Raw genomic sequence first — 25,745 nt, forward strand, 5'->3', positions numbered from 1 at the left:
CTATGCACTTGTCTACATCTACCTTCTAGTGAATGGGAAACGATCATCAAGAACCCAGGATCTTTTGTGGTTTCTAGCCTATCACAAAACATGTGGGTATGTTGTATTTGAATTAATATATTATCATAAATGTGTTTTGTCTCGTCCAGTTTTGCACAAAAGGCCATAAACTTGAGCAATCTTTATGTCTGACCTCTATAAGGTATTTCTCTACCTCTGTTACCTGGGTTATGTCATAAAGTGCCTATATTATAGTATTATAGTATAAGTCAGATGGTCCCTCATGGAGTGAACCTTTTTTAAGTAGTGTCTTAAATGGATTGGTTTCTGCTGGAGGCCGTGGGCACTGCCCTGGCTAGCTGCCGGCTCTGTGATTGAGCACAGTTTGAGTTGGCGTGGGAGTGGGAGCCGGGGTACAGATGGACCTTCAGTCCCACTGGCACAACTGATTGTTAACACCTGATTCTTAACAGATCCTTCCCTAGACCCTGGAGAAGTCCTAGATACTGGTAGAATGAAATGAACACCTTTTTTCTGTTTAAAGTGATTGCTGTCCATTGTACGTCATCAGCAATAGCGAGATGCGCAAATGACATTCTGTGGCATTGGACAGATACATTTCAGCGTCAATATGTCTTGAAGAAATCACACTGTCGGTGTTGCTGCAGTAATGTAGCAGTGCATTACTAAGATGATTAGTGTTTGGTGGCTTTAAAAATGCATCTATGGAGATGTCAGATGGTGATGGCGTGCGGGTGGTACAGAGGTCAGGACCAGGTCATCCACTAGGAAGTGATGAGTCGTCAGAATTGGATACCGCTGTGCTGACTGTCTAAAGACAGCAGTCACAGCAGAAGGAGCCTTCAAAGACCCCTATGACAGGGAGAGACACCTGGTGACCGCCCTTTTTCTCCAGGAGACAGAGGGTACTTTTGACTGTCTTTGTGCAATGGCCATGTCATATGTCCATGTCATATAAGGGAATATGACCACGTCATATAAGATATTTTTATGGTATATTGTAGTAGTCCTGATTACATTTGCCTGTGCTGTAGATTTAAAGACTCCGGAACTTTGGCGACTACTAAGTATTTTTTAAACCTCCTGCTTTGGGCTGGATGTGTCAATGTGTAGTTCATACATGCATAATCAATGAGCAGAATTACTGTCTTACCTCAATTAGCCATGAAATCCCTAGTTTGAAAGCAACTGTTTTTCTGGAAGCTGTGCTGTGCCATTTTCCATACATTCTCCCCCTCGTGGGCCAGCGCCCTAACAATTCAAGTTCCAGCCAATGAGCTTTAGCCCCTTGCCATTTCAGTGACCACTAGCAAGATGCACACACAGCAGAGAGAAAAAGAGAGAGAGAGCAATGCCGTGGTGTACATATCTGCACAGGCCATTTTTGGTTTGTGCGAGCTACTTTCAGAACTTCTAGCTAAAAAGTATACAAATGTACTGGAGAATCTTTAACGTGCAGATATCAAATGATTGCACTTTCAACTAGCTTACTTTATCACAATACAATAACATCAGGCCCGTTATTATATAACCTCCATGAATCTTTGTATTTGTTGCTTGTATCGATTACCCCTAATTAATGATGACTCGCCATGTTTGACTTGCCAGTTGTAGGCCTTAGGCAGGACCTGAACATGACATTGATGGCCTCCCTCATCTCTCTCTCTCTCTCTCTCTCTCTCTCTCTCTCTCTCTCTCTCTCTCTCTCTCTCTCTCTCTCTCTCTCTCCCTCTCTCTCCACCCCTCCCTCCCCTGGGTGACATGATTAGCTGTTCAGTCCTGGCTGGGAGGATATGATTTCTCTCTTCACATAGATGACATGGTAGATTATCTAATGGCCTGGTCCTGCGGTGACTCATTGTGGAGAAGTATTCAGCTGATCGGGCCCTGCTGCTCTGCCCTCATTAACACTAAGTCCTTTGTCACAGACACACAGTGTTTGGGACCCCCACGTTATGACCCGACTGTGCCAAGACTCCGGCGGAAATTAGCACATTACAATGCCTTGAAACATGCACCTTACTTCTCCTCACGATACATTTTTTATTGTTTGCATTTTTAATGACCTTTACGTCCATGAATGCCAACTATTTAATTAGGGAGCATAATAAGACGTCAGGGTGACATTAAGTTGCTAAGTGTTTCATTTCAATGGGAAGCAGCCTTTCGGTAATGCCACATTTGCCTAAATACCCAATATCTCACGTCAACTTGTTTGGGAATGGTAATTGCCCAAATTTTTTTTACAGGCATTAGCATTTTCTGAATAGGAGATGAGACATCCCTCCATTTGGTGACTAATCAAATATACTTCTATGAGCTCATTCATTTCCCCCTAATATGTGGGGAAGTTTTCTTGTGTTAGACTTTACTCTCAATACTCAGTTTCAAAAGTGACGCCATTTAGAGTCATTATCGAGGTCAAAGCCTAAACACAGTGAGATGTGTTTGGTATGTGTAATGAATTTAGTAATAGGCTCTGACAGTACTGATGAGGCACTGACTGACACCGCTTTCTATCCTCTCTGCATTTGGAGCTGATATATTTTGATTCATCTCAAAGGTTATGGAAGTCTATCATTGTCCTCACTTATGAATTATTAAATATACTGCTGCCCGTAATATTGTGAAAGGTATGGCAGGCTGAGGCTGTAGGCTAGGCAGCAGTGTTATCGGAAGGCTTGCTGGCTGGCTCACCATGCCACATGGGCAATGACAAGCAGCAAAGTGCCTTTAGGGTGCCAGCTTTCATCAGGGTAAGCGGGGATGACACGGCCTTGTTACTGAGCTGACAAACTGTCACAGTGCTGTCAGGCCACACAGTTACTGACTCCATGCAGCTATGATCACCTTTAAATTGATGAGAACGACCTTTGGGGAGTGTGTGCGTGCCTGCGTGCATGTCTGGGTGTGTGTGTGCGTGCCTGCGTGCGTGTGTGTGTGCTCAAGTGTGTGTGTCAGAGAGAGAGAGCTCACAAACATCTGCTAGTTTTGTTTATCCCATTTCCATTTGTATCTGTGTGCATCTGTCTTGTCTGTGTGTGTTTATAACCATGACCTTTCTGCTTTACAGAAAGATTATTTCTTTACAGCATGTGGGCTACCGCTATTCATTTTTCTAAAGAGATAGATGAATAGTCATTATTACTTACAATTCCTTCACACACATTCTTCAGAATCCACCTCAGCTACATGACACCAGATCCTCACTTAGTTGCTGTCACTGTTTTTACTGTAGAACAGTGGCGGCTCCTGAAAAAATTCTCAGGAGGGGCAATTTTTCTGATGATTTAGGTGACCTACACACATTTTAAAAAAGATATGTCCAGCAACAACATGAAGACAGGGGCAGCATATAAATCAATACCAGAAGCATTTATTGACTGATCTGGGGAGATGGATTCCAGTTTCTGTGACAGATTATAAATAATCTCTGATGCCTTTGTTATATTAGCTTTTGGTTGAATGTACTGTCGTAGTAAATATATAATGTTATAGCTTGGTCTGACTAAAATCTTGTGCATGACCCATTTTGTGTTGGGCCTTTGTATTCAATACAATGAACAAGAGTCCTATCTTGTCAGCCTTGTCAGCAGGTGGCTAAGGATAACACCCACGCCATAGGTCCCTCACGAGTTCTTGCCCTGAGGACACACACACACACACACACCCACACACACACACACACACACACACACATCATCACTGATAAACACACACACACACACACACATCATCACTGATAACAAACACACACACACACACACACACACACACACACACACACACTGATAACAAACACACACACACACACACAAATCCTCTTCTCTTAGGCTGAACATCTGAAGACAGAGAACCCGACTCAGAGCCAATGCAACAGTGACCTCGCCCAACTCATCAGGACCAATCAGAAGATCAGAACTACTAGATTCAACCTACTTCATTTTATTGTATAAAATGTCAGCACACAATGTTTAGGGGCTCTTCTGATAAACTCCCTACGAGTTTGACGAACGGGTCCGTGCACGCGATTCCAGATATCTTTACCTCTGAATAAACTGCCTTATATTATACAATTATCCACCTTGTCCAAAAGTCTCTACTTGGTCTCCGTTCTCCAGTAAACTTGTTTTATCAACAATAGTAAGGTTCAATGACACAGAAAGCAGTTCAATGTCGGGGTACAGAGTCGCTCTCTTACCAGGATCGCGGTCCGCTCTGACCAGGGTGAAGCCGGCCGGCTCCACCTCTCTGTCCGGGACTCTGTCATCCAGCCAAGTCTCCCAGCTGTATTGGGATTCCGCTGCCAGCAGCGTTTTCATTATTTAGTCCGTTCAGTAGCGGGTATGTACACGATCAACAAGATCAGTCCAAAACCGAAGATCAGTCCAAAGCAGAATGTTTGCAGAATGTTTGTAAACTAAGTCTACAAATTAAAAACATAAAATAACGCCACACTGCAGGTCGCAACATAGACGCTGCTAGCCGCCATTGTCTTAGTTACGTTCAACGTTACGTCACGTATGTCGAAAGCGCGTAAGTGCATGCCCACAGACACCCATAGAGAATGTATTGAAAGCTTTGAAATGTGAAAAAAATAGATTTTACATGACAGGTTATGAGAGACTTCTGGGCGATTTTCAACCTGACTGAAATCGCCCAAAAAACGGGCGGGGCCATTTGAAGCACGACTTTAGCCTGATTTGACATTTAGTGGCTGGCAGATCAGACGTGAACACTGATAACTGCTGTTGCCGTGATATAATTGATTAGAAAAAAAAATCCCTTCCTTTTCCCGTTTGGCAGTGCGTCGCCCATATCGCCCTATTGAACAAGCCGTCCCTGCTGTAGAATGAAATGAAAGTTGAAATTTCAATTGCATTGATCAAGCTAAAGGTCAGGCCTATGGTTAATAACCAACATATTTCAGCATGCTAACAAAACAAAGGCCAGCCTGCTGACATTAACTGAATGCTGTGATCAAGGATATTACATTTTAGCCCAGAATAGAGTAAATGATGCAAAGTTAGCCTGAGCCGTGATAGTGTGCTCATGTCTACTAAGACCCAGGTGCAGACACAGCAGGCAGATAGTACAAGTCTCAGGGTTTATTATAGTTCAAGGGGCAGGCAAAAGGTAAGTCAGGCAGGTAAAGGGTCGTAATCCAAATCAGAGTCAGGCAGGTACAGGATGGCAGGCAAACGGTAGGTCAAGACAGGAAAAGGGTCGTAATCCAAATCAGAGTCAGGCAGGTACAGGACGGCAGGCAGGATCAGGACAGTGACCCCAAGCATACTTCCAAAGTTGTGGCAAAATGGCTTAAGGACAACAAAATAAAGGTATTGGAGTGGCCATCACAAAGCCCTGACCTCAATCCTATAGAACATTTGTGGGCAGAACTGAAAAAGCGTGTGCGAGCAAGGAGGCCTACAAACCTGACTCAGTTACACCAGCTCTGTCAGGAGGAAATGGACAAAATTCACCCAAATTATTGTGGGAAGCTTGTGGAAGGCTACCCGAAACGTTTGATCCAAGTGAAACAATTTAAAGGCAATGCTACCAAATACTAATTGAGTGTATGTAAACTTCTGAGCCACTGGGAATGTGATGAAATAAATAAAAGCTGAAATAAATAATTATCTCTACTATTATTCTGACATTTCACATTCTTAAAATAAAGTGGTGATCCTAACTGACCTAAGACAGGGAATTCTTACTAGGATTAAATGTCAGGAATTGTGAAAAACTGAGTTTAAATGTATTTGGCTAAGGTGTATGTAAACTTCCGACTTCAACTGTATAATACAAAATGTACAGTAGCTTTGGTATTATGCTGTATCCCAGTGTCTCACACCTGAGAGAGAAGTGGGCTATTCCCAGTAACAGCTCACTAGACAACACTCTGTGTCTATTATCATAAACTGTTACATTATACATTTTTGGAAGGAAATCATTTTTACTTATACTTATTTCACAGTGTATTTCATTCTAACTATGGAAGCAAATTAGTTCAACTGGATGGAACATTTGATAACTATCTTATATGAAATTCAGTTTAAAATTACATGTGTATTTGTCATTTTTTCTTCATAAATAAATCTTGCATGTTGATTTTAGATCAAATTCATCTCTCCATAACGGCCAACATAGAGGACTAACGAGTGAAAAAGAAAATTAATACCTGAAATACAATATTATACAGTCACTGCAGCTCTGCCAAGACTGGGGAATGGGTCCTGCGTGTGGAGACACTTTGGGTACACAGTGCTGGTAATAAGTGTTATGCTGACAGCGAGTGTTCAGTAGATTTCACTCAGGGACATCTGGGCTACCTTCCGATGCCTCGGCCAAGATTAACAGGGTTTTATCAAGGATTTGGGCAAGCTCCAAACAATCCCGTTCCCTCTGTGCTGCAAGCTTAGTGAGATCACAAGTTAACAGAGAAGGTAAAGATAAAAAAGGCCATGGAGTTACTCAGTTTTAGTCTTTGTTTTGACTTTTTGGTTCGTCGCATGAAGAAGCAATAGCTTTTACTGTAACATTCGTACCGATTTGCATTTGCCACACTCATAAGGTCTTGAGAAGGGAGTTCTTGTGGTTGAACCTTTTGTCATTCTCTTTGTGTAAAATCAGCCATGCTTCTCCCCTGCTCTCAGTGGCTTGTGTAATGGCTACAATGGCACGTTTCAGGGTAGACATTCCATCCCTGATGCCCTTGCTGGGAGCGTACATGCTTCAACCGCATCTTTCCACACACAGACATGCAAACACACACACACACACACACACACACACACAAAAGCCAGTGTGTCGTTAATGGTGAAAGGACCTGCAGCTGTACCTCTGTATCCTGTGAACATCTGGATGTTTGCCCAATAACAACACTCATAGCATGTTGTGATGTTCCCCAGCAAGACAACCAAAAATGGTTGCTCAAACAGAAAGGGGAACTAACAAAGATTCACTGACAACAACCAAAATGAAACAGGTGGTGTTTTAGGAAGGGTTCTGAAAGACACTCATGGGAGTGTTCACTGAAAGTTGACTAGCAACAACAACTGGAACCTAAAAGACACCCACTGTGAGCGTCCACTAAATTTGCCCAAGAAGAAGCAAACAAAAGAAAGTCCACCTAAGCCTCTAAAGTCAGCAAGTGATTGCCAGCCAAAGTGGCTCTGTTATATCTGTCTCCCTCTATTAGTTTAAAATGGACACCTCTAATGAGTACAACCTCATTTTTAGACCTGCACACAGGAGCACATCCTCTGTCAAGGTCAATAGCCCAATCTCCGAATATGACAAGCTGCAGATAACACACAATGATGTGCTTTTAGATGGGTGCTTGACATTTCACAGCCTACACATTTTGATCCTACGACAGTACAGTACAGTCAGCAGAACTGTTACCACACTGTCCGTTTATGAGAAGGAAAGATGCTGAAAGCTTACATTTTGAAAAGTTTTCCACCTGATTGTCCCATGAGGAGCCAAAAATGTAGATCACTATACAATATCACCACTGTTAGCATACTGTATATTATGTTACCTAGCCTAACATTTTTGTCCTATTATTCACTGTGGATTATATTGCTGTTATAGTGTTCTTGGTAGATCCTTCCGCTCTTGTTAATAAAGCTCCAAAGAAGTGAGGTTATACATAAAAATCTAATAAACAACCTTACCATACTGTACCATATCAAGTCACTCTGCTTCTCCCCCTGTCTTTAAAGCCCTGTGGTGCTCCTGATGTACTGTATGTATGTGCCCTGTACTGAAGCGGCAGTGGCAGTGACGAGGGCAGCTCACAGAGCAATCCTCTCTTGCCGTGTCCACTGACCCAGAGTCAGTAGGTTAATGACCAGCGCCACTGAATGCCATCCCTTATACTGTACCTGCCACCTGTCTGAGAGCAGCTCCCACCCCCCTGTCCCTGACCTTGTCACCCACCACTGACAAATACTGTATCAAGCACATAGCTCCCAGAGGCTGTCTCGGTACCCAGCGACCACAGAGCCCCAGTAGTCGATAGCATCACAGTCCTGTGCTTTGATCCGTATCTGGCCAACTTGGCTATTTTCCTGCCTGCTTTTTTCTCTCCCATCAACTTGCCCTCTGAGTCCAATCTCACTCAGCTTCGTTTACATTTTTCAAGGTTGCGCCTTTTCTTTTTCCTTTTTTAACTGATCCACTTTCCCCTCTGGTGTCGTAGCTCTTTATGCTAATGCTGACGGCCTGTTCGCACTAATGTATTCATTAGGTTTACAGGACTGTTGATGATTTGTGGAGATAGCGAGAGGACGGAGCACAGTGCTTTCTCGACTGCTATTGACAATAAAATGGAATCCTAGGTGACGGATAGTGAACAGAATGGCATACCCATTGTCTTATCCCCATTAGTTAGGACGCTACTGATTTTAAGTCTGCTCATACAAACAGGGAGTGTGCAAGCATCCCACCATGATGATTCATTTTGTTTGTTTGGCCTGTGATGTTTTATTGACCTAGAGGTTTTGATCAATCAATTTAGGATTAAAGGCAGAGTTTTAACTTATTGGTTGGGAGGCAGTCATCATTATACAGATATAATATAAACTGTTTGGAAATTCCATTCATTTCCCAAATACCTCTCTACCTATTTGCCACATACAGTGGGGAGAACAAGTATTTGATACACTGCCGATTTTGCAGGTTTTCCTACTTACAAAGCATGTAGAGGTCTGTACATTTTATCATAGGTACACTTCAACTGTGAGACACGGAATCTAAAACAAAAATCCAGAAAATCACATTGTATGATTTTTAAGTAATTAATTTGCATTTTATTGCATGACATAAGTATTTGATACATCAGAAAAGCAGAACTTAATATTTGGTACAGAAACCTTTGTTTGCAATTACAGAGATCATACGTTTCCTGTAGGTCTTGACCAGGTTTGCACACACTGCAGCAGGGATTTTGGCCCACTCCTCCATACAGACCTTCTCCAGATCATTCAGGTTTCGGGGCTGTCGCTGGGCAATACAGACTTTCAGCTCCCCTCCAAAGATTTTCTATTGGGTTCAGGTCTGGAGACTGGCTAGGCCACTCCAGGACCTTGAGATGCTTCTACGGAGCCACTCCTTAGTTGCCCTGGCTGTGTGTTTCGGGTCGTTGTCATGCTGGAAGACCCAGCCATGACCCATCTTCAATGCTCTTACTGAGGGAAGGAGGTTGTCGGCCAAGATCTCGCGATACATAGCCCCATCCATCCTCCCCTCAATATGGTGCAGTCGTCCTGTCCCCTTTGCAGAAAAGCATCCCCAAAGAATGATGTTTCCACCTCCATGCTTCACGGTTGGGATGGTGTTCTTGGGGTTGTACTCATCCTTCTTCTTCCTCCAAACACGGCAAATGGAGTTTAGACCAAAAAGCTCTATTTTTGTCTCATCAGACCACATGACCTTCTCCCATTCCTCCTCTGGATCATCCAGATGGTCATTGGCAAACTTCAGATGGGCCTGGACATGTGCTGGCTTGAGCAGGGGGACCTTGCGTGCGCTGCAGGATTTTAATCCATGACGGCGTAGTGTGTTACTAATGGTTTTCTTTGAGACTGTGGTCCCAGCTCTCTTCAGGTCATTGACCAGGTCCTGCCGTGTAGTTCTGGGCTGATCCCTCACCTTCCTCATGATCATTGATGCCCCACGAGGTGAGATCTTGCATGGAGCCCCAGACCGAGGGTGATTGACCATCATCTTGAACTTCTTCCATTTTCTAATAATTGCGCAAACAGTTGTTGCTTTCTCACCAAGCTGCTTGCCTATTGTCCTGTAGCCCATCCCAGCCTTGTGCAGGTCTACAATTGTATCCCTGATGTCCTTACACAGCTCTCTAGTCTTGGCCATTGTAGAGAGGTTGGAGTCTGTTTGATTGAGTGTGTGGACAGGTGTCTTTTATACAGGTAACGAGTTCAAACAGGTGCAGTTAATACAGGTAATGAGTGGAGAACAGGAGGGCTTCTTAAAGAAAAACTAATAGGTCTGTGAGAGCCGGAATTCTTACTGGTTGGTAGGTGATCAAATACTTATGTCATGTAATAAAATGCAAATTAATTACTTTAAAATCATACAATGTGATTTTCTGGATTTTTGTTTTAGATTCAGTCTCTCACAGTTGAAGTGTACCTATGATAAAAATTACAGACCTCTACATGCTTTGTAAGTAGGAAAACCTGCAAAATCGGCAGTGTATCAAATACTTGTTCTCCCCACTGTATATGATTGCACAGAAATGTTTTTTCCCTCCTCTAAGAGTTCTGTTGATACAGCTAGCTTTAGAAGGAGCAGCCGCGTCTTGACCTTAAGAGAGAGCAAGCACTTCACTAGAATGTTAATGCAAACTTATCACAGACTTCAGTCACCCCTGAACTTTCTGATTCATACACACACACTCACACAAAATAGTGTAAATTGTTAATAGTGTCAATTGTTCAAGTTTGTCACAAAATCTATTTTTCTGTCTTATCTGTAGAGATGTCAGGTTTGGGGGCAGACATCTCTCAGGTGCATTGGAAGCAGCAGTGGCTGGAGAACGGGACGCTGTATTTCCACGTGTCCATGAGCACCTCTGAGCAGATGATCCAGACCACCGTGCCCACGACCCGGGAGCCAGCTCACGTCCTGCACGAGCACATGCATCTGCTGCACATCTCTGTTATGGTAAGAAACACACACACAAACACACTCTTTTGTCCCCGCACCGCACCGCCCCATCCTCATATCTCTCCACATCCTCTTCTCTCTGCCTCTCTCTTTCGCTCTCTTTCCACCTCTTCACCACTCTCTCTCCTTTTTCTTTGCCTCTTGACTCGCTGTCCTCAGGTGAACTGCTGTATCATGTGTCTCATCCATCCATGCTGTCTGATGCACTGATATGCTTTAGTCTGCAAATCTCTCACCCACCCTCAATGTGTCCCTCTGCTGACTAGCACAGCACTGTTCTGGGGCATAAACATCAGCAGGCTTTACTGATATCACTCCACTGAGTGATGAGCCAGAGGTTATTCCAGGCCAGCTGGTTGTGTGATCTAAAAGGGGTTCAGGCTCAGAGCAGACCTTATTTCATGCTTTCAGTCACCCCTCTTCGTTTTCTTTTGATACTCCTACTGTGACTTGATGTGAATGGCAGCATGTGTGTCTGTCTGTGCGAAATCTCATCATCTGTGAAATGTGGGAAGGATATTGAATAGTAAGGAAGGGGGAGGAAGTACACTACATGGCCAAAAATATGTGGACAACCCTTCAAATTAGTGGATTCGGCTATTTCAGCCACACCCATTGCTGACAGGTGTATTAAATGGAGCAGCCATGCAACCTCATAGATAAACAATGACAGTAGAATGGCCCGTACTGAAGAGCTCAGTGACTTTCAACATGGCATCGTCAGAGGATGCCACCTTTCCAACAAGTCAGTTTGTCAAATATCTGCCCTGCTAGAGCTGCCCTGGTCAATTATAAGTGCTGTTATTGTGAAGTGGAAATGTCTAGGAGCAACAACAGCTCAGCCGCGAAGTGGTAGGCCACACAAGCTCACAGAATGGGACCGCCGAGTGCTGAATAAATCATCTGTCCTCGGTTGCAACACTCACTCCCGAGTTCCAAACCGCCTCTGGAAGCAACGTCAGCTTAGGAGCTTCATGAATGGGTTTCCATGGCCGAGCAGCCGCACACAAGCCTAAGATCACCTTGAGCAATGCCAAGCGTCGGCTGGAGTAGTGTAAAGCTCGCCGCCATTGGCCTCTGGAACAGTGGAAACGCATTCTCTGGAGTGATTAATTATGCTTCACCATCTGGCAGTCCGACGGACGAATCTGGGCTTAGCGGATGCCAGGAGAACGCTACCTGCCCGAATGCATAGTGCCAACTGTAAAGTTTGGTGGAGGAAGAATAATGGTCTGGGGCTGTGGTTCAGGCCCCTTAGTTCCAGTGAAGGGCAATCTTAACGCTACAGCATACAATGACATTCTAGACGATTCTGTGCTTCCAACTTTGTGGCGACAGTTTGGGGAAGGCCCTTTCCTGTTTCAGCACAATAATGCCCCCGTGCACAATGCGAGGTCCATAAAGAAATGGTTTGTTGAGATCGGTGTGGAAGAACTTGACTGGCCTGCACAGAGCCCTGACTTTTGGGATGCATTGGAGCGCTGACTGCGAGCCAGGCCTAATTGCCCAACATCAGTGCCAAACGTCACTATTGCTCTTGTGGCTGAATGAAAGCAAGTCCCCGCAGCAGTGTTCCAACATCTAGTGGAATGCCTTCCCAGAAGAGTGGAGGCTGTTATAGCAACAAAGTGAGAACCAACTCCAGATTAATACCCATAATTTTGGAATGAAATGTTCGACAAGCAGGTGTCCATATACTAGTGTAGATCTCCAGCCGACGCTGGGATGAGGAGACAAGGTGTACACGTCTGGCCTCTGGGCCCAGGATGTCTCCTGGCTCTTTGAGTTAGCATCATTAAGTGTAATTCTGTCAGTTCTTTGACAGGTTCAAGTCGGAGCGCTCTATTCTTTTGGCATTGAGATGTCTATCTCTCTCTCTCTCTTCATTTCTCCTCCGTTCAGTTTTTCCATCACAGGCCTCCCTCAGCCTGCTGTGGACATCACAGTCTCTGACAGGGAGAGGCAGATATCAATACTGACACATGCAGTGGGGAAAAAAAATATTTAGTCAGCCACCAATTGTGCAAGTTCTCCCACTTAAAAAGATGACAGAGGCCTGTAATTTTCATCAGAGGTACACTTCAACTATGACAGACAAATTGAGAAGAAAAAAATCCAGAAATTCACATTGTAGGATTTTTTATGAATTTATTTGCAAATTATGGTGGAAAATAAGTATTTGGTCACCTACAAACAAGCAAGATTTCTGGCTCTCACAGACCCACGCAAGATCTCACCCCGTGGGGTCAAAATGATCACAAGAACGGTGAGCAAAAATCCCAGAACCACACGGGGGGACCTAGTGAATGACCTGCAGAGAGCTGGGACCAAAGTAACAAAGCCTACCATCAGTAACACACTACGCCTGCAGTGCCAGACGTGTCCCCCTGCTTAAGCCAGTACATGTCCAGGCCCGTCTGAAGTTTGCTAGAGGGCATTTGGATGATCCAGAAGAGGATTGGGAGAATGTCATATGGTCAGAGGAAACCAAAATATAACTTTTTGGTAAAAACTTAACTCGTCGTGTTTGGAGGACAAAGAATGCTGAGTTGCATCCAAAGAACACCATACCTACTGTGAAGCATGGGGGTGGAAACATCATGCTTTGGGGCTGTTTTTCTGCAAAGGGACCAGGACAACTGATCTGTGTAAAGGAAAGAATGAATGGGGCCATGTATCGTGAGATTTTGAGTGAAAACCTCCTTCCATCAGCAAGGGCATTGAAGATGAAATGTGGCTGGGTCTTTCAGAATGACAATGATCCCAAACACACCACCCGGGCAACGAAGGAGTGGCTTCGTAAGAAGCATTTCAAGGTCCTGGAGTGGCCTAGCCAGTCTCCAGATCTCAACCCCATAGAAAATCTTTGGAGGGAGTTGAAAGTCTGTGTTGCCCAGCGACAGCCCCAAAACATCACTGCTCTAGAGGAGATCTGCATGGAGGAATGGGCCAAAATACCAGCAACAGTGTGTGAAAACCTTGTGAAGACTTACAGAAAACGTTTGATCTGTGTCATTGCCAACAAAGGGTATATAACAAAGTATTGAGAAACTTTTGTTATTGACCAAATACTTATTTTCCACCGTAATTTGCAAATTCATAAAAAATCCTACAATGTGATTTTCTGGAAAAAAAATTCTCATTTTGTCTGTCATAGTTGACGTGTACCTATTATGAAAATTACAGGCCTCTCTCATCTTTTTAAGTGGGAGAACTTGCACAATTGGTGGCTGACTAAATCATTTTTCCCCCACTGTACATGTAAGTACATCTTATTGACATGGAACTCTGATAAGTTGATTGGTCGTGCAGTTTATTCTGATTTGTATAGATCGTCCATATTGTTGGAATTTCAATGCTTTTGTTATTTGTGTTAATTTAAAAATGTGGTGTAAATTACATTGAGATTATGTGTTCTGGAGTTTTCCCACACTAAGTCAATGGCAGAAATATATATAATTTACATAAACCAATATACCCTAAATTTTAGCACTTATTGCTGTCTATATAGTGCATTATCAAAGTATTCAGACCCCTTGACTTTTTCCACATTTTGTTACGTTACAGCCTTATTTTAAAATGGATTAAATAAAAACATTTCCTCATCAATCATCTACACACAATACCCCATAATGACAAAGCGAAAACAGGTGTTTCGCAATTTTTGCAAATAAAAATAAAATAAAAATAACCTTATTTACATAAGTATTTACACCCTTTGCTATGAGACTCGAAATTGAGCTCAGGTGCATCCTGTTTCCATTGATCATTCTTGAGATGTTTCTACAAGTTGATTGGAGTCCACCTGTGGTAAATTCAATTGATTGGACATGATTTGGAAAGGCACACACCTGTCTATATAAGGTCCCACAGTTGACATTGCATGTCAGAGCAAAAACCAAGACATGAGGTTGAAGGAGTTGTCCATATTAGCCCCGAGACAGGATTGTGTCGAGGCACAGATCTGGGGAAGGGTACCAAAAAATGTCGGCAGCATTGAAGGTCCCCAAGAATACAGTGGCCTCTATCATTCTTAAATGGAAGAAGTTTGGAACCATCAAGACTCATCCTAGAGCTGGCCGCCCGGCCAAACTGAGCAATCGGGGGAGAAGGGCTTTGGTCAGGGAGGTGGCCAAGAACCCGATGGTCAGTCTGACAGCGCTACAGAGTTCCTCTGTGGAGATGGGAGAACCTTCCAGAAGGACAACCATCTCTGCAGCACTCCACCAATCAGGCCTTTATGGTAGAGTGGCCAGACGGAAGCCACTCCTCAGTAAAAGGCACATGACAGCCCGCTTGGAGTTTGCCAAAAGGTACCTAAAGGACTCTCAGACCATGAGAAACAAGATTCTCTGGTCTAATGAAACCAAGAAACAAGATTCTCTGGCCTGAATGCCAAGCGTCACGTACGGAGGAAACCTGACTAGTCACCATTCCTACGGTGAAGCATGGTGGTGGCAGCATCATGCTGTGGGGATGTTTTTCAGCGGCAGGGACTGGGAGACTAGTCAGGATCGAAGGAAAGATTAATGGAGCAAAGTACAGAGAGATCTTTGATGAAAACCTGCTCCAGAGCGCTCAGGACCACAGAATGGGGCAAAGGATCACCTTCCAACAGGACAACGACCCCAAGCACACATCCAAGAGAACGCAGGAGTGGCTTCGGGACAAGTCTCTGAATGTCCTTGAGTGGCCCAGCCAGAGCCCGGACTTGAACCCGATCTAAAATCTCTGAAAATAGCTGTGCAGCGATGCTCCCCATCCATCCTGACAGAGCTTGAGAGGATCTGCAGAGAAGAATGGGAGAAACTCCCCAAATACAGGTGTGCCAAGCTTGTAGCGTCATACCCAAGAAGACTTGAGGCTGTAATCGCTGCCAAATTATATTTCTGTTTTTTATTTTTTATACATTTGCAAACATTACTAAAAACCTGTTTTTGCTTTGTCATTATGGGGTAGTGTGTGTCGATTAATGAGGGGGGAAAAACTATTTTAGAATAAGGCTGTAATGTAACAAAATGTGGAAAAAGTCAAGGGGTCTGAATACTTTCCGAGTGCACTGTATGCTATGTTAGATAGAGTTCCAAAATAAACATTGAAGCAGGCCATGCTTATGTCCTTGCAGCTTCTGTATGATTCCTATCAGTCAATGTGAAAAATTGGATTGTGAAATAGGTTTAAGCTTCTATAATACAGTATATTAAAGGTATGCTTTCAAGCTCAAATGATCTTAGTAACTTCCCTGTTAATGTGTATGTTTAAGGGTCGGATCTTCCCTGGTCTCATGTGTCTTTATTCAAGGACAGTGGGTTCACATTAAGCATCATATCACCTTAAATAATGTGCAGTATGGGCTTACAAAGGCACATTTACTGCCCCAAGGGATGCATTACTTTCAGCAGACCTTCAGGGTTTTATAACAACTCTTCTTGGCAAACCTTGCATTTTTACTTACCGTACACGTTAATGGAAGACCACCATTTTATAAAATAACAGTGAGGGGCAGTGCTTTGAGATGCTAAAAACATTGCCTTCTGTTCAACCTAGTTGCAAAATGAAGTTTTCTAGCACATACTTTAACTCTGACAAGTTAAATGTATAGTCTCATTTGCTAAATAAACACAATTACTCTTTTGTTTTCAAAGTACACTTTTCATCAACTATTACCCTACAGTTATCATAGCTAATATTTGTATATCCCTATTACCATGTCAATAAGAACGTAAACATGCGGTATATGATCTTAACATTAACATCCAATTACTATTCCAAACACAAAAACGTATTCCCCTTATTTGAACTGCAATCCCAAAAAGAGCACAAAAACGCAAAACTTAAAGCTTCTTTCAAGAAGCTTCAGGCGTCGCATGAAACTCACTTAAGTAAAGAACAAGGACAAGCTTTCATTCTTCCACTCTAATTGGCTGGCTTGTCAATCATGTCCAACTAGCGAAAGCATGCCAGGATAATGATCATTTTATAGGTTACACTTAGACCTTCGCTGTGTCTCAGATGATAGGCTGCTGCCAGCTGTACGAGCTAGAGATTCAGATAATGAGCTTCCTCTTACTCATAATGAAGAATAAATAAGGGATTTAAATACAGGTTGTTAAAATCACAGACATGAGGGCCAAAAGGTAAATATTGTGTTATTCAATGAAGTAAAAGTAGAGTCGGATCATGGGTCTCAACCATCTCGCCCTGTGGCCATTAGCTGCCCATAATGTGATTTAATTTGGCTCCCACCTGTGCATACACCACCAGCTTCTCTCATTAGCCTCTACTAGAAAAGTTATTTGGAAAGATTTAATTAATTGCACCTTTAGAGAAATGGCCCCTCAGCAAAAATTGATTTATACAGTTGAAGTCAGAAGTTTACATACACTTAGGTTGGAGTCATAAAACTCGTTTTTCAACCACTCCACAAATTTCTTGTTAACAAACTATAGTTTTGGCAAGTCGGTTAGGACATCTACTTTGTGCATGACACAAGTAATTTGTCCAACAATTGTTTACAGACAGATTATTTCATTTATAATTCACTGTATCACAATTCCAGTAGGTCAGACGTGTACATACACTAAGTTGACTGAGCCTTTAAACAGCTTGGAAAATACCAGAAAATGATGTAATGGCTTTAGAAACTTCTGATAGGCTAATTGACATCATTTGAGTCAATTGGAGGTATACCTGTGGATGTATTTCAAGGCCTACCTTCAAACTAAATGCCTCTTTGCTTGACATCATGGGAAAATCAAAAGAAATCAGCCAAGACCTCAGAAAAAACATTGTAGACCTCCACAAGTCTGGTTCATCCTTGGGAGCAATTTCCAAACGCCTGAAGGTACCACGTTCATCTGTACAAACAATAGTACGCAAGTATAAACACCATGGGACCATGCAGCCGTCATACCGCTCAGGAAGTAGACGCGTTCTGTCTCCCAGAGATGAACATACTTTGGTGCGAAAAGTGCAAATCAATCCCAGAACAACAGCAAAGGACCTTGTGAAGATGCTGGAGGAAACAGGTACAAAAGTATAACCTGAAAGACCGCTCAGCAAGGAAGAAGCCACTGCTCCAAAACCACCATAAAAAATCCAGACTACGGTTTGCAACTGCACATGGGGACAAATATTGTACTTTTTGGAGATATGTCCTCTGGTCTGATGAAACAAAAATATAACTGTTTGGCCATAATGACCATCGTTATGTTTGGAGGAAAAAGGGGGGTCTTGCAAGCCGAAGAACACCATCCCAACCGTGAAGCACGGGGTGGCAGCATCATGCTTTGGGGGTGCTTTGCTGTAGAAGGGACTGGTGCACTTCACAAAATAGATGGCATCATGAGGAAGGAAAATTATGTGGATATATTGAAGCAACATCTCAAGACATCAGTCAGGAAGTTAAAGCTTGGTCGCAAATGGGTCTTCCAAATGGACAATGACCCCAAGCATACTTCCAAAGTTGTGGCAAAATGGCTTAAGGACAACAAAGTCAAGGTATTGGAGTGGCCATCACAAAGCCCTGACCTCAATCCTATAGAAAATTTGTGGGCAGAACTTAAAAAGTGTGTGCGAGCAAGGAGGCCTACAAACCTGACTCAGTTACACCAGCTCTGTAAGGAGGAATGGGCCAAGATTCACCCAACTTATTGTGGGAAGCTTGTGGAAGGCTACCCGAAACATTTGACCCAAGTAAAACAATTTAAAGGCAATGCTACCAAATACTAATTGAGTGTATGTACACTTCTGACCCACTGGGAATGTGATGAAAGAAATAAAACCTGAAATAAATCACTATTATACTGACATTTCACATTCTTAAAATAAAGTGGTGAGCCTAATTTACCTAAGATAGGGATTTGTTTTATGTCAGGAATTGTGAAAAACTGAGTTTAAATGTATTTGGCAAAGGTGTATGTAAACTTCCAACCTCAACTGTACATTTAAACTCAGTTTTTCACAATTCCTGACATTTAATCCTGGTAAAAATTCTCTGTTTTTGGTCAGTTAGGATCACCACTTTATTTTCCTTCCTCATGATGCAATCTATTTTGTGAAGTGCACCAGTCCCTCCTGCAGCAAACCACCCCCACAGCATGATGCTGCCACCTCCGTGCTTCTCGGTTGGGATTGTTTTCTTCGGCTTGCAAGCCACCCCCTTCTTCCTCCAAACATAGCGATGGTCATTATGGCCAAACAGTTATATTTTTGTTTGATCATACCAGAGGACAGTTCTGCAAAAAGTATGATCTTTGTCCCCATGTGCAGTTGCAAACCGTAGTCTGGCTTTTTTATGGCAGTTTTGGAGCAGTGGCTTCTTCCTTGCTGAGCAGCCTTTCAGGTTATGTCGACATAGGACTCGTTTTACTGTGGATATAGATACTTTTGTACCTGTTTCATCCAGCATCTTCACAAGGTCCTTTGCTGTTGTTCTGGGATTGATTTGCACTGTTTGCACCAAAGTACGTTAATCTCTAGGAGACAGAACGTGTCTCCTTCCTGAGCGGTATGATGGCTGTGTGGTCCCATGGTGTTTATACTTGTGTACTATTGTTTGTACAGATGAACGTGGTACCTTCAGGCGTTTGGAAATTGCTCCCAATGACGAACCAGACTTGTGGAGGTCTACAATCTTTTTTCTGAGGTCTTGGCTGATTTCTTTTGATTTTCCCATGATGTCAAGCAAAGAGGCACTGAGTTTGAAGGTAGGCCTTGAAATACATCCACAGGTACACCTCCAATTGACTCAAATTATGTCAATTAGCCTATCAGAAGCTTCTAAAGCCATAACATAATTTTCTGGAATTTTCCAAGCTGTTTAAAGGCACAATCAACTTAGTGTATGTAAACTTCAGACCCACTGGAATTGTGATACAGTGAATTATAAGTGAAATAATCTGTCTGTAAACAATTGTTGGAAAAATTACTTGTGTCATGCACAAAGTAGATGTCCTAACCGACTTGCCAAAACTATAGTTTGTTAACAAGAAATTTGTGGAGTGGTTGAAAAACGAGTTTTAATGACTCCAACCTAAGTGTACTTAAACAAACAACTTCAAATGTACCTTTGAATTGGTATGCAGCATAGAAATGTGGTCAAGAGGGCTATGTTTTTCTTTGCTCTGTGTTGACTGCTCACTGGTATATTTAAAACCATTGACTATTAATTAAAGGAAACTTTTCTGGCGTTACCATGAATTTGCCTTGTGCTATGAGGCTGGTCAACCAGGATCAGTCAGACTAAGAGACCCTAGCTTGATCAGTCCTGACTCAGACCCCCTGTCATTACCTTCATGCCCCAGACTCACTCCCCGTCTGGCCTGGTCCGAGATATCTGGTTGTAGGGGGGAACATTAGCATGCACCCGGCGCTCGTCGGCCCCCTTTACATAAGCGTTTACAGAAGCTCTGCTCCCTGCATGGCTAATGTTGTGTCTGTTCCAGCAGCCTTGCCTGGAGGGCTTAATGGGATGCCATTGATTCGAGCTCTCATCCTCAACGTTAAGCGATCAAACACTCACATTAAAGGTACCACACTGAAAGCAGTGGTGGTCGGCTAGCCTTTTGTTTTTCACTCCTCTTTGGATGGTTACCTTGAGGCGTTTGCTGACAGGTGTTAGGATAATTCACACTGGCCTATAGTTATAAAGCCTGAATAAATCCATTGGAAATCAGCCCACTACTGTGTTATTAACATGTAATAATAGCTTCAGAAGCACCTTGGTTAGCTTAGCATAGGGACTGAGAAGAGGATGGCTTGCTTTGCACTCCCTTGTCATTACCATTTATCCCATGCCATTTACCAGTAATTGGGCATTATGTGTAAACCCAGTTGCTCTGGTGGCCTACATACTTCTATTATTGTGCAAAGGCTGTGGGGAGATCATTTCAAAACCTTGCAGAGCAGCTATTGCCAAGCTTACAATTGTGGGCTCTCAAATAGAGAAGGAAATGGAAGGCATACTTTAGAATGTTATCCTTTCCCTCCCATCTGACAGAGCCATTCATGCACACATAGGAATTAAATGGAATCGATAGTGATGAATCAGTCTCTGACAGATCCTTTTACATTCCCCTCGGAGCGCGGGAAGGAAGTGTGGCGCGTGGAATTATTAACACCTAGCGCTAACCACTTTGCTGTTACAAAAGAGTCACAGTGGCTGTTTGATCAGGCCTGCGAGATGTATTGCGCCATGCATTAAACAAAACCACCTGGCAACCGAGAGAGAGAGCGAAGCAATTTCCGTTCCCTTCCGCCCAGAACAGAATCCATCCATGATGTAGGAATCTTGAGCTAAGACTGTGGGGAGTATGAGGATATGAGGAGTAGGTTTGTAGAGTGTAGATCTGTTTCTGGCACAGTAAGGATGGGAACGATTAACAGTTCTCTGCAATCCTCTTGTCTAGTTTCAAAAATAAATAAACAATTTATTGTCAGCCATAGTGGTGGTAGGGTGGACATTTCTCACATAAATGACACATTTGGGTTCATTTGGAGGACAGGTGATATACTGAATGGGACACAATAAGGCAATTCCATCGTTATGGATGTGACATTTGCACACAAAATAAGAAAATAAATGTCTCACAGAATTGACTTATCAAGCATAAATGAAAATGTTAATGTGTATATTTGTAGAACCCTATAGGGGATGTGTAGACACAATTACAAAATTCTAAGTACTACCACTTTGAAATAACGGAACAACAAAACTTGCTTTATGGATGTGACGGAAATGAACAGGCATTTGTGGGAGAACAGACACATAGGCAAAAGTCTGTGAATCTCAAAGTCTTAGGGTAAAATATGAATAGCCACTTTGAAAGTAAGGCTTGGCTACACACTAAAACAACAATGAAGAAAATATTAAAATTGTAGTATATACTTTAGAGAGGAACATTTACCGTTATGGATGTGACATTCTCTGTTATGGATGTTATGACACTGTAAAAATATCTGTGTTTATATATATAAAAAATGTCTTCACCAAACTTCATCATAATACTTTTGATGTACCTCAAAGAACCAAGAAATCACCCGTATCTTGAATAGTTATTGCATAGGCTATGAAAGTGCACTCATTGGTCCAGTCTTAACCAACAATAAATACACAAATGTGCTAAGAAATACATTTTTATTTGAAAATCTATATTTTCATTGCAAGTTAGAGTGTTGCATACCTCAACAATTATATAAATATTTGCACTTTTATAATAACACTAGAGGAAAATGTTGTTATGGATGTGACATTCTGCGTTATGGATATGACAGGGTCCCAAAAGACAGACAGCAAATGATGACACTGCACTTCATAGAACATTTACAACGTTTTAGTAATTTCATTCTAGATCATTAATGACAGATGTTTTATTTAAAATATGAAATGTTATTATCAATCACCTACTCAGTAACAGAATAAACATACAAAAACTCAAACTAAATGTAAAGTTTTTTATAAGCTCATGCTTTGTATTAATCTCACACCCTTTAATCTGCCAGAACAGGCTCTATGTCACGCCCTGGCTCTGGGGACTCTAGTATGTTGAGCCAGGGTGTGAGTTTTCATTTGTTTTTCGTGTCTAGTCGTTGTATTTCTATGTTGGCCAGAATGGTTCTCAATCAGAGGCAACGAGTGTCAGCTGTGGCTGGTTGTCTCTGATTGGGAACCATATTTAGACAGCCTGTTTTCCCACAGTGGTTGTGGGATCTTGTTCCAGTGTGGTTTGTGTTTGACCGAGGACGTCACGTTATCGTTTGTTGTTTTTGTTCGTGTTTTCATTATTTAATAAATATGTTCACCTTTCATGCTGCGCCTTGGTCCTCTGTACCCGACGATCGTGACAGAAGATCCCACCAACACTGGACCAAGCAGCGTGTCCAGGAGCCAGCGCCAGAGGTATCACTAAAGGACATCAACCTCGGCTGGGCCTGGCCCACGGGGAGGAGAGACCCCCAGAAAATGTTTAGGGGGGGGCTCACGCCGTGGACGACGGGGCAGCAGGAGGCCGCTATAGAGCGGTCCAGCGGGGTTGCAGAGGAGGCCGCCAGGTTAAGGGGGCCACTGGTCACAGAGGAGAGGGAAAGTGTAGAGGCACGGCGAGAGGTACTGGGGTGTGTTACCAGTCCGGTCCGGCCCATTCCTGATCCCTGCGTAGGGCCAGTGGTGTGTGTCCCCAGTACGGTCCGGCCTGTTCCTGTTCCTCGCATCGAGCCTGTGGTGCGCGTCGTCAGCCCGGCCCGGCCTGTTCCTGCTCCACGCATCAAGCCTATGGTGCGCATCGTCAGCCCGGTCCGGCCCGCTCCTGCTCCCCGCACCAAGTCAGTGGTGCGCTTCGTCAGCCCGGTCCGGCCCGCTCCTGCTCCCCGCACCAAGTCAGTGGTGCGCTTCGTCAGCCCGGTCCGGCCCGCTCCTGCTCCCCGCACCAAGTCAGGGGTGCGTTTCGTCAGCCCGGCTCGGCCCGTTCCTGCTCCCCACACCAAGCCAGTGGTGTGCGTCGTCAGTCCGGCACAGCCCGTGCCTGTTCCACCGGTGCCTGGTTCGGCACGGGTCAGCTGCTTCACGCCGGAGCTAGAGCAATCCGCTCCACCAGTGTGCAGTCCAGCTCCAGTCAGCAGGGCCAGACCGGACCAGGGGTACTTTGGGGGGTTAGAGAGGGAGTGGGGATCATGCCCGGAGCCGGATCCGCCGCCAAGGCGGAGTGCCCACCCGGTCCCTCCCCTGTGGTCTTTGGTTGGTGCGGTCGGAGTCCGCGCCTTTGGGGGGGGGGTACTGTCACGCCCTGGCTCTGGGGACTCTAGTATGTTGAGCCAGGGTGTGAGTTTTCATTTGTTTTTCGTGTCTAGTTGTTGTATTTCTATGTTGGCCAGAATGGTTCTTAATCAGAGGCAACGAGTGTCAGCTGTGGCTGGTTGTCTCTGATTGGGAACCATATTTAGACAGCCTGTTTTCCCACAGTGGTTGTGGGATCTTGTTCCAGTGTGGTTTGTGTTTGACCGAGGACGTCACGTTATCGTTTGTTGTTTTTGTTCGTGTTTTCATTATTTAATAAATATGTTCACCTTTCATGCTGCGCCTTGGTCCTCTGTACCCGACGATCGTGACACTCTACAGTACCTTGCAAAAGTATTCACCCCCCTATTTTGTTGCATTACAACCTGTAATTTAAATATATTTTTATTTGGATTTCATGTAATGGACATACACAAAATAGTCCAAATTGGTGAAGTGAAATGAAAAAAAAAACTTGTTTCAAAACATTCTAAAACATAAATAACGGAAAAGTTGTGTGTGCGTATGTATTCACCCCCTTTGCTATGAAGCCCCTAAATAAGATCTGCTGCAACCAATTACCTTTAGAAGTCACATAATTAGTTAAATAAAGTCCACCTGTGTGCAAACTAAGTGTCACATGATCTGTCACATGATCTTAGTATATATACACCTGTTCTGAAAGGCCCCAGAGTCTGCAACACCACTAAGCAAGGGGCACCACCAAGCAAGCGGCACCATGAAGACCAAGGAGCTCTCCAAACAGGTCAGGGACAAAGTTGTGGAGAAGTACAGATCAGGGTTGGGTTATAATAAAATATCAGAAACTTTGAACATCCCACGGAGCACCATTAAATCCATTATTTAAAAAATGGAAAGAATATGGCACCACAACAAACCTGGCAAGAGAGGTCCGCCCACCAAAACTCACAGACCAGGCAAGGAGGGCATTAATCAGAGAGGCAACAAAGAGACCAAAGATAACCCTGAAGGAGCTGCAAAGCTCCACAGCGGAGATTGGAGTATCTGTCCATAGGACCACTTTAAGCCGTACACTCCACAGAGCTGGGCTTTACGGAAGAGTGGCCAGAAAAAAGCCATTACTTAAAGAGAAAAATAAGCAAACACGTTTGGTGTTCGCCAAAAGGCATGTGGGAGACTCCCCAAACATATGGAAGAAGATACTCTAGTCAGATGAGACTAACATTGAGCTTTTTGGCCATCAAGGAAAACGCTATGTCTGGCGCAAACCCAACACCTCTCATCACCCCGAGAACACCATCCACACAGTGAAGCATGGTGGTGGCAGCATCATGCTGTGGGGATGTTTTTCATCGGCAGGGACTGGGAAACTGGTCAGAATTGGCGCTAAATACAGGGAAATTCTTGAGGGAAACCTGTTTAATTCTTCCAGAGATTTGAGACTGGGACAGAGGTTCACGTTCCAGCAGGACAATGACCCTAAGCATACTGCTAAAGCAACACTCAAGTGGTTTAAGGGGAAACATTTAAATGTCTTGGAATGGCCTAGTCAAAGCCCAGACCTCAATCCAATTGACAATATGTGGTATGACTTAAAGATTGCTGTACAACAGCAGAACCCATCCAACTTGTAGGAGCTGGAGCAGTTTTGCCTTGAAGAATGGGCAAAAATCCCAGTGGCTAGATGTGCCAAGCATATAGAGACATACCCCAAGAGACTTGCTGCAAAAGGTGGCTCTACAAAGTATTGACTTTGGGGGGGGTGAATAGTTATGCACGCTCAAGTTTTCTGTTTTTTTTGTCTTATTTCTTGTTTGTTTCACAATAAAAAATATTTTGCATCTTCAAAGTGGTAGGCATGTTGTGTAAATCAAATGATACAAACCCCCCAAAAATCCATTTTAATTCCAAGTTGTAAGGCAACAAAATAGGAAAAATGCCAAGGTGAGTGAATACTTTCGCAAGCCACTGTATGAAATGGTACCTCCCTCTGTTGTCCACAAAACACAAAAGGACACAGGGACTGGACAACTTGACCTTGTCGTCCTTGGCTGGCAAGATGTACACAAATCCTGTGTTGTCGTTTCTTCTCAAGAACTGCATTTCAACAGTATCAGAGTCAGTCTTTATTTGTTACCAGTCCCACAAACTGCCTGTATATACACTGAGTATACCAAACATTAGGAACAAACTTCCTACTTAAGTTTCCCTCTGATTGGCACACATACACAATCCATGTCTCAATTGTCTACACTGATTTGAAGTGGAT

At 43.4% G+C, this 25,745-nt stretch overlaps 1 protein-coding gene across 1 annotated transcript in view; it reads left to right on the plus strand.

Annotated features, from left to right (window-relative positions):
• Nucleotides 1–25,745, plus strand: part of LOC121582487 (astrotactin-2) — a 537,985-nt gene that overhangs the window by 54,564 nt on the left and 457,676 nt on the right. The window contains exon 2 of the mRNA XM_041898306.2: nucleotides 10,532–10,719. Within this exon, the coding sequence (XP_041754240.1) occupies nucleotides 10,532–10,719 (188 nt within the window). The remainder of the gene's footprint in view (nucleotides 1–10,531; nucleotides 10,720–25,745) is intronic.

Source organism: Coregonus clupeaformis, chromosome 15 (genome assembly GCF_020615455.1).
Source record: "Coregonus clupeaformis isolate EN_2021a chromosome 15, ASM2061545v1, whole genome shotgun sequence".
Classification (NCBI taxonomy): Eukaryota; Metazoa; Chordata; class Actinopteri; order Salmoniformes; family Salmonidae; genus Coregonus; species Coregonus clupeaformis.